Source organism: Amphiura filiformis, chromosome 3 (assembly GCF_039555335.1).
Source record: "Amphiura filiformis chromosome 3, Afil_fr2py, whole genome shotgun sequence".
In the NCBI taxonomy this organism is placed as follows: domain Eukaryota; kingdom Metazoa; phylum Echinodermata; class Ophiuroidea; order Amphilepidida; family Amphiuridae; genus Amphiura; species Amphiura filiformis.
In genome coordinates, this window is record NC_092630.1 from 4,582,298 (window position 1) to 4,592,856 (window position 10,559).

At 36.6% G+C, this 10,559-nt stretch overlaps 1 protein-coding gene across 2 annotated transcripts in view; it reads right to left on the bottom strand.

The window, feature by feature from the left end:
• The window catches only part of LOC140147898 (endoplasmic reticulum-Golgi intermediate compartment protein 1-like), a 35,478-nt gene extending 26,478 nt beyond the window's left edge, over window positions 1-9,000 (bottom strand). For both annotated transcript variants that reach the window (XM_072169686.1, XM_072169687.1), the window contains exons 1-3: window positions 8,868-9,000; window positions 3,326-3,387; window positions 1,903-1,975 (exon numbers count right to left, since the gene is read on the bottom strand). In XM_072169686.1, coding sequence (XP_072025787.1) covers window positions 1,903-1,975; window positions 3,326-3,387; window positions 8,868-8,887 — 155 coding nt within the window. In that variant the 5' untranslated portion in view covers window positions 8,888-9,000. The remainder of the gene's footprint in view (window positions 1-1,902; window positions 1,976-3,325; window positions 3,388-8,867) is intronic.
• Window positions 9,001-10,559: the final 1,559 nt, after the last annotated feature.

The following is a 10,559-nucleotide window of genomic DNA, read 5'->3' on the forward strand; positions in this document are numbered from 1 at the left end:
ATTTCCTAAACAGCAAATTCTGTGTTATCTGTGATGAAATTTTTTTCAAGGGAACAGGTGAAAAACAGATACGTTTGTACACGACATCAGTCACAAAAATCTTCCCCGAAATGTTAATTTTAAAAGGTTTTTTTTTCTTCACATTTTGCAGTTGTATCTTATTTATTTATAGCAGCAAAATGACGCTCTCCGCGATTTTCTGTGATTTTTTTTAGTCTCTGGGATATGGAAAACTTGCCACTCTACATTAAACACACACTAATGAAGATCTAAAGTAAGTGCATCATGCATTTGCATAGGAACAAAGGACTCTTTAACTGGAAAAATGCAGCCAGGAGATCACTGTTATATTGCATAGCACTCTGCTGTTTCCTTGAATTTAATGAAATGTGCTTTCAGTTTCACCATCACCCTAAATTCAAAGAACTTTTTTATTAGCTTTAATGCACAAAAGCAATTTTTAATTTTCGTTGAATCTCACAACCTAATGTTAACAAAATGGTAAAATCTCAATTTTCAATCTTTGTTGATTTATACTAGGAATTTCAATTGAATGAACACAGCTTTCAACAGCTGTACACGATCCAACCGCGATCGTGTATTTCAAACTACAACGCCAACGCACAGCCTTGGATACAATCCTAACCAATTATGAGTGCGTTGGCATGGTTGGATTCACTTCCATGTTACGCACGCACAGGCGCACACGCTAGCGTACCAGGTTTTGCCGTTTGAGGAGAGCTAGAGCGATTGCTCCCCATCACTCCCCTCAAATAAAGCTGAGGAGAGCTTTTTATTGCTCGCCTACCTTTGGTGTAACAATAATAACCACATATATACAGTCAGTAAATATGCTCTCCTAGTGCTCTCCTGTAGCACTTAAAGGGGGTAACCCTATTGGTTTTGGATATGGATTGTCTTTAAAATTACATAATAATATCAAATATCTCCCCTTTATGCTGCTTTGTGAAAAACGAGAGCATTTTCAGCGTAAATGTGAATAAATAGCCAAATTTGCAATCCAATACCTTGTATCGTGAATTGCATTCTGGGTAGGCATGCAACAACAACAATTCCCGTTCAGATGACGAATGCTGACATGCTGCAATGCCGGCCCGTATTGAACGGAAAATATTTGTTTTTTTTGTTTTTTTGTTTTTTTCGTACCGTTTCAGAAAAAAAGGAAACAAAATATATTTCCCCTTGCAATATGTACATTTCAAATGAATATAAAAAGTTTGGGTTAAAAATGGAGAGGAAAAAAACCTTCCGATACCGGGTTTTGAACCGGGTACCTCTCGGGTAAAAGAACGGCGCGCTAGCCAATTGAGCTATTTCACCAACTGAAATATTCAAGGAATTGTTTTAATTATATACGCCGGACCGTCTCCTCAGCACTTAGCGTAGTCTTCTACACAGCCAGTTTGCGTCGGTCTGACACTCGTCGATCCTCGTGATAGCCACATACAGTCTGGCCGCGAGACTACACTTAGCGTAGTTCGCTTTTTTCTCTTCCCATGATCCAAAGAAATTTTTATTGTTTACAAACTGGTAACCTGTAAAACCGCTGTGATTCATGATTTCTCGAAATACATCGACTTGGAGCGTCAAATTTCAGGATAGTAATGAGAAAAATAGTATCTATTATGTGATACCAAAACCTCATCAACAATGAAAAAATCGGGGATGATGCTGTCGATCGGGTTACGGACCTTTAAGGAGAGCGATAAAAGCTCATTAAAGTACATTGCGCAGTTTACGCAAAAAATCATCACACTGTGTCAGGCTGTGTTCATTCAATTGAAATTTCCACTATAGTTGAATGAAGCAATTAGTATAAAAAAGTTGTTACTAAAATCTATGATAAAAACAGATGAAAAATGATTGTATTTTTATACTTACACATCTGGTACGATGAAAGTCTTAAATTCTGACAGCAGTAAGAACAAAATAAATAATGCGCTAAAGATGGAAACTGTAAATTAAGAAGAAGAAAAAAACACATAGCAAAAAGCTTTAATTAATAACAGGAAGCTATCTTTGACAGCAGAAAGTTCATAACAAATAGTGTACATTGTAATTAAGAGGAATATTGCTACATGTATGGACATGCCAATCAATATACGGTATATGAAAAACAATCTTCAGAGAATTCCAACGACGTTCTTGTGGGAAGAAATGATTATTATATATTTTGATTAGTTTTTCTTCTTGAATTTTGACAGCCATGTTCAAGGAACAGAGTACACTTCCTTAGTCCTGTAGCTATAGTGACGGCATTAGCATTTTGTTAAAATTAAGGTGGGGTGAGGATATTTTATGCCGGTTTATTATGCAGGGATATTTCATATTTGTGCGTGAAAATTTCCAAATTTCAGATTATTTTTGCCCGAAATGAAGGTAAATTTTGGTATTTGATTAGCCAGTGTGCGTAAAATTGTGCAATTTACCCTTAATAAGTGTTTGCTTTATTTTATCTTCTGTTAGGGTTTTAGGAGGGACATCTCCCATGGAAATATTTAGTGGGGGAATGTGTCCCCTCCAGCATCCCCACTCCCACCACCTACATTTGTATGGTTATTATTACACAATGTGCAACTTATTACTACTATTGCTAACTATTTTTTTGAAAAAGAGAATTGTAATTTTTTGGATATCAGATTACTGACAGTAATGTAGCACTCCAAATATTAGGATGGGCTTATACCCAGAGAGGGGCTAGTATAGGGGTAGACATAAGGAGCAATAATCAGCTGGCCTTCAGGCCAGCTGTGAAGGTTCCCAGACATTTGTTGTCTCACTTCGGTGGTAATTCCCACCAAATTTCATCAACCTGTGACTATCTATAGCAATTTCACCCGAATGACCCCAAAATGATCTTGACATTTTTGTCTCGCTTCGGAGGTCGTTCTCAACAAATTTCATTAACCTGCGAGAATCTATGGTGATTTGCAGCTATTATAGACGAATCCGACGAGCCAAGTGATGGTCAGGATTAAGTCGGCCATAGCTGGGGGCCATCTGCGCCAAACTAGCTAATTAGTTCATTTGGATTGCGATCCAAGACGCCCACTATCACAAGCGCATCGGAGTGCGTAGCACTTGCACCGCATCACGGGAGCGGTAAACGCTGCACGCCTGGTGTTGTGTAAAATGGATGAATGGCCCCAGCTATGGCCACCAGTGAGGTGTAGGAATGTGGCTCATCGGATTCGTCTATACACTAGCATGCTTTCCCATCCACCCACTCAACTGATAAAATAAGGTTCATAAAATATGATATTAAAGTAATGACATGATTTCTCCCATATATTACAAGACTTACCTAGTGCCCCTGCTAGGGTGGGCTGTGTGAGATCCTTTGGAATTTTTCTGTACACATCAAACCTGTAACAATTATGAAGAAGTTAGCAATTTATGCTGAAAGCTTTCAAAATCAAACAAAGTCAACAAAAACAACAACACGACTGAAATCAAGCAACACATGTCTCCTGCTTTGTGATTGGTTGTGCTCTCCCCTGGGGGGTACTCAGTACAAATGACCATACGGGGACGTGCCGCAAACATGGCTAGCATTTTCAGCCTTCTGGTATATCAATGACCCCTTTTTCAAAGCCTATTTTGGTATATGAATGGGTCCTTTTTTTCAAAATTTTATCAATTTTTTCGGAAAACATCTCAATTTTTCCTTAATCTAGCCAAAATTTTCAAAATGTTCCTAAAATTTTGGGAAAATTTGTAAAAACTAAGACAATTTTGGTTAAATTTGGCTGAAAATTTGGACTTTTGGTATATCAATGGGTCCAAATTTCTTGAAAAATTGGTATATTTATGGGTCCACTTCCAAAATCTCAGCGGCACGTCCCTACCAAAACCAAACTTGAGTACTCCCCCCTGGGTGCTCTCCATAAAGTATATTGTTGATAGCGATTGATAGGTAAATGTGATACATACTGGGAATGACAATGGCTTATGTAAAAATGATCGAATTTAAATGAGCCCTTTTCATTCCCTAACCCTCTCTAATCCAAAACAAGAATTGTCTTTAAAAAGACAAAGTTCAGAGATCAGGTGTACAGGCTATATCAAAATGATTGGTATACATCAAGTTTCCATTGGTTATGGATTGATGGACATGACCAATGCAACATGCCTTGTGATTGATTGCCTTGGCTGTGCTCTCCATTAACCCTAACCCTCTGTAATCAAAAAAATCCAACAGCACAAAGCCACTGCGCATACATGCATCCCAGGTGAGTGGATGACGGAATTGTAAGTAATAGGCACGCTTTCATTGCCGGGCCCAGTGAAAGATCCATGCCTACTGGTGGCCGATCGAGTTGTTGGCAAATGGGGTTAGGGGTTCAAATCACAAGGGGAACAAACAAGTTCTTTTTTCATCTTTTTATTCCTCTCTTCTTTCCTTTCCCATAGCCAAAAAGTCCTGGCCCCCCAACTCAGCACAAAAGTGACAACCATGAGAGTTACCAAATCTTTCAAAGACCCCCTTTGCAATGATTTTTCATCAAATTTACCCCCCTTTTTCATGTAAAATCGAGGACAAAATTTGGCCAAAAACAACCCCTTTTTTGTGCTTTTCACTGAGCAGAATTTCAAACACCCCTTATCAATGACACTAAATATTGACATAAAATCACAGGAATTTTCCCAAGTACATGTACCCCTTTTACACAAATTTCACGGACAGTGCAAATTAAATACCCCTATTTTGCCTATTTCACGGTCAAATTTCGCGGGCAGTCCCAATTAAATACCCTATTTTGCAAATTTTGCTGTCCTTGCTACTAGTAAAAAAATTACCCCTTTTCCGCGCTATTTGGTAACTCTCATGTTGCCAACTTTTGTGTTGAGTGGGGGCCGGGCAAAAAGTATGGTGGAAGTTAGGATTAAATTACAACTTTAATTTGCAAAAGACATATTACCAAACAATATAGAATAGAAAATTCGACATCAACTTCTCAAAATATTGGAGAAATATGCTCACTAAACATTGGGAAAGTACGCAATCCAATTCCCATTCAAACGTGTGGGAAACTGAAAGTGCATAATCTAGAGTCCGAAGTTTACCGTTTTCTAAAATCCATTTTCCGTGTTGTAATCTGTGTTGTAAAATGTGTAAATCCATGCTATTGCTTTATGAATAAAGCTGAAAATGTATTAAACAATGAAATTTACCGGTATCAACAAATGAATGATATTAATGTCACAATAAAGTGTTCAATATCGCGATCAATATGCTCTGATTGAAATATTCTCACGATAATACGCAGACTGTTACGATGTTTGGATGGATAGGGGTTCATGCCTTGGTAATATACCTTTATTTCGGTATTCTATTACCCCCACGACCCATTATTCAAAATCGCGCACTGTGATTTGTTGAAACACGTCATGTGACAAACCATTAATTAGCAATAAAGTGGCAAGGGCAACAAACTTTGGCTACGCGCACTAGGCTACGCGTAGGCGCTCCACATTGAGGTAAACAACTTGAAATATTTGGGTAAAAAATGTGATATTTTCTCTTTAAATCGCACTATTTTGTGGTAATAGAATAGAAATAAAGGGTGCAGCATTATCCTGCGCCTCACCCATTATTTACGTTTTTACTGCCTCGGACACATTATTTGCGTGTAAAGGATATAAATGCATTACCCTTTTTCTTAATTATTAAACAGTATTTTTTATCATAAAAATTGCCACACACATCTCAAGATTGTTTTTAACATGTATTTCTCTTATCTTTTAACAATGTTTATTATGTCATACAAAAATGTAATTTTCCATGTTGTTCCTCTGATCCCATGATTTTTTTCCGTTTTCCGTAAAACGGAAAATTTCGGACTCTAGCATAATCCTAGTAGTAGTACAGGGAACCCATACCGTAGTAGCTCTGCACAACGGTAGTAGCTCTGTAGTGACACGTAGTAGCTCTGCACAAATTTAAATAGGGCAGCATAGCTCGAGATACTCTAGCTAAAATACAGGTTTACATTTACTATCTTGCTGTATTTCAGCTAGAGCGCCAGACGACAAGCTTCCGGGTTTTTTGGAGAACAATACTGTTACGTAAGATGAAGAAGAAACCAGCCTCGCAGCCCGCCCTACTCATTATTTCATTGTACTTATTGCAATTTGCCTCACACATTACGTAATCAACACAAAGCTTTTGTGAGGATTAGTGAGTGGATAAGAAATTGACAGAGGAGGATACGAATGACATGCCGATTGTTAGTTGTCAATCATGAATTGCCGCAACGTTTTAATATTTTACTGCATGGCATTCCGCATAAGCACCAAGACAAATTATGCCGTATTTTTCCAAAGATCATCTCATATGAAGTAAGCTGAATGCGATCTGTACTTTTGTAACATTCCGATCACTATTGATCACCTATTATCGGCGAATTTGCTTGAAAACATGTGAGTTCATGTTGTGTAAACATAATTAGCATAGACACAAATGAAATTACGATACAATACAATGCAATTTGAATGCGCAGCAGATCTATAGAAATAAGGCTGCCCTAGACTCGCTGAGTCTCATGGACACCGTTCCTATGTCCATCAGACTCGTATTTCCCATTTTGGATGTCAATGGGAAATACACACTTAACGATTCTTGCCGGTTAGAAACTTGAAAAAAATCTTTAAAATTTTATCAATGTATATAAAAGTGGTACCAACCTTATTGTGCTTGCTAATTTAAGACTCGGTTGAAACAAAATTAAGGATCGAATGCATTTTAGTGTCCAAAAGGCAAAATTATCGTCAAAGTTCTGCGAAATCGGCACCCTTGCGAAGGGTTCAGAATTGAATCGAACGAAAATATCCGATCTTTGCGATCAAAAACACAAAATTACAACTTTAAACGTACTATTGGCAACAGACATTATTACCAAACAATATAGAATAGAAAATTTGACATCATTTTCTCAAAATATTGAAGAAATTTGCTCACTAGACATCGAAAAAGTACGCAAACCAATTCACGTTCAAACGCGTGAGAAACTGAAAGTGCATAATCCCGACTAGGCTGCCCGCTTTTATGCAGAATTAGACCACGTCTGGGGCAGCACTAATACGAAAATGTCATACCGATAAATGGTGTCTGTTTTGCCCGGTTTTTTAAGTTTGCGTTGCGAACCAATAATACTATTAGCATTGTTAGTTACACTGGTTCTGGACATTCACTGTATGACTGTCAATGGTTTTTTTTTATTTTCCATTTTTATTCAACTGTACTTGGGCCTGGTGGAAGGGAAAAAAGAACTTGTTCGAAATGTTCTAACTTTCGTATGAACAACCGATAGCTTGTGATACGAAAGTTAGAACTTCTAAGGATGTTATCGTATGTAACGTACTTGTTTACATGTACGTGTGATACATGTACGCAGTTGCCATACAGAGTACAATTTCATGCATATGAATAAAAACTTCTTACTCAAGTTAGTTGTTGTCTCCAAAATATCATGAAATAGTTCGTGACATATTACCGACACACTGTACTATAATATTTTCTTAAATTTTCATACATGTACTTACATTACGAAAAACGTCAATATTCGTTCTCCGAACGGCTTCGATCAACGCCGTGTTTCTGCTGTATATGCACCCACTGACCTCCAGCAGTGTTGCCAAAAATGTTAGCCCAAATCATGAGTCAAATAAATTAAAAGTCGATCGATTGTTTTTAAAATTCATACATTGGTATCTATGGGATAGCAAAATACCATAAATTGCCTACGCCAGATTTGAAAAGTTGCTCAATTACTTTCTTAACCATCAATTGGTGTCTATTGGACAGGAAACTGTAGTGTGGAAAATCTTCAAAAGTCATCCTTTTGGGCTACTAAGTCGCTGCTTTGCCAATCCTGAACTCCATGACGTGCTTATTCCACCAGCCGTCTACACTGCGCATGTACTGTGACCACTGATCAGTGACTGTGACTGATTATGACCCGGATGTACCCAATTGAAAAAGGTCGTCTCTAGCGTGTACATCGGTGACAGTAAATCGGCCATGATCATTGCTCGGAGCATCTCACTGCTGTGACCTAAAACATCTCCAGAATGTACTTCAAAGATGTATTTTTTCTCTAAAAGTAAGCAACCTTGAATCCGAAGATACATTATGTTAGTCCAGGAAAATTGTAGCCAAAAGTGACATTCGGAAGAATGTTTTTACTACGTTATAAAAAGTATCAACGCTATGCAGACGCTGCGTTTTCAAATAGTCGTAAGTTCTATCTTATGCACACATAACTCTCGTGTCGTCGTGCATAAAAGATAGATTTTTCGAAAAAAAAGAACATACAGACATGGTCCACCAGACCCCATCTTAATTACGGTAACCAAGATAGATGCAAAGATACAATCAGATTATGACAATGAGATTTAAATAATACTGCCCCACCACGACAACAGGGCCCAACCAATACCTCTGTTAAAAATTATTTAAAAAAAAGAGCAAATGCTACGCTACCAAGAGTGATGAAAAAGGCAAGCAGAAAAAGAAGTGGTAGCCCAGCAAAAGCATGAAAACACAAAGGCAACTGTTGGGTCCCCCTGCCATGGGTGGGCAGAATCAGCACCATACAACATGCATAATAAGATCAAGCAACTCATGTTGGTTACGAGTGCATCAAAAAATTAGACCAGGGATTTTCTACACAAAACACAAATCCCCCCAGACACCCCACACACAAACAATATGAATATGACTGTCAATGTTGACAGTCAGTGCAGTGCCAGTGTTGTTACATAGCGAACTAGAACTACGACATATTGTGAGCTATTTCTCAATTAACAGCTTATACTTTACATCAAGACGAATTGTCTCTTACCTCCTTAAATCAAACACCATTGTTATTCACTTGTTAATTACTGCTACCTGAAATATAAAAGCAAAATTGGTCTTATGGAACCCCTCCTACTTCACATACACAAGCCCTTCACACGCCGACCATTCATCAATAACAAAACTAAATCTAGAACAACAAAATTCTCTAAATCAAAATAAATAATTAAAAACAAATAAACAGCAGATCCATTTTAGAAAAAATAATATGGTTATTATATTTAAGTTTAGAAACCGTTTTATGAATTCAATTAATTTATTTTTCATATGCTAAAATATTAAAAAACTAACGTAGTTTTAGAGAAAATTTTATATGCCTTTAAACGAGCCCTTGGCCAGGTGGACCACATGGGATGTTCTGATTGGTCAATGGGATAAAAGGACCAAGGTCATAAACTTGTAATGACCTGGGTCATGTTTGCCCTGGCCATTCAAAAACATTTTGTGTTTACCTATATAGGGTGGTATTTTCATTTCTATATTTTGCCAGAAAATTAACTAAATAACAAAAAAAAAAAAAAAAAATAGTAAGGTATAACTGTGCAAGTGCTCCAATAAATAAGGTTAATAAATAAACACAAGAAAAACAATAAAGTATATTAATGAACTATATTAAAGCTAGTATAAAAAGTAATAAAAAAAATATTCCATAGTCAAAGCTCATAAATAAAATTAACAATAAATAATAACAAGGGGAATATGAAAAAAAAATGATATCATGAGTATGCCACAATAAAAATATTGTTATGCGTGAAATATCATCATGTAGGCCTAAATTAACATTTTGCTATATTGTAATTGTTTTAATTATGTTTAATTATGCAGGGCCTCCTTGGAAATCAGTGATTTGTCATTGAAGGGGCTACCCTGCCTAAAGAAAGTTTAAATGAATAAAAAACGAAGGAAGGATGGTCGACTGAGCTTCACCCTCCCACCCTGCACCCTATTTATACCAAAATCATAATTTTAGCATCTGAAGAAAGCTCAAATTTTTCTCATTATTTTTCTCATTATAATTATACATTTTAGTGTTAAAGCTATAATAATACGATTTCCTTCCAATTTCAATTTTGATATTCTTTACCCGAAACGCGGAAATAATGTTGGTAATAAATGCCGGGAAGGGTTTCTGTCCATTTTAAGCTAAAATAACAAGATAAAGTACCAAAACCCCATTTTGGCCGTTTAACAAGTAGGCCTAGTTTGACTTTTATGTCGAACTTTGCTCTGTTGACATACAAACACAGCTGATCACCCTCGGACCCATGGACAGCAACCCTTCCCAACAGTTATTAGTATTACTAATATTATTTCAACATTTTCAATGAAGACTAGCAAAATTAAAATTTGAAAATAAATAGCCAATGAGGTTACTTTCTTTTTAAACATTTTGAATGAAGAATAACAAAATTAAAATTTGAAAATTGTACATTAAGGCTTTAAACAGCCAAAATAGCCAGTGAGGTTTCTTTCACTTAATTTGTTGCTTATGCTTAAAATGCAGAAACATTTCATAAAAGTTATTTCTAATAATGTTTAAGCATTTTGGGTACCTAAGGGCTATAGCACATCAGATGCGAAGAAACGGTCCAGTTCTCACTGATATCAAATGATATTTTTGATTTTTTTTTGCGATATTCGCGATATAACACACATTCAGTATGGCAAATGATTAGAA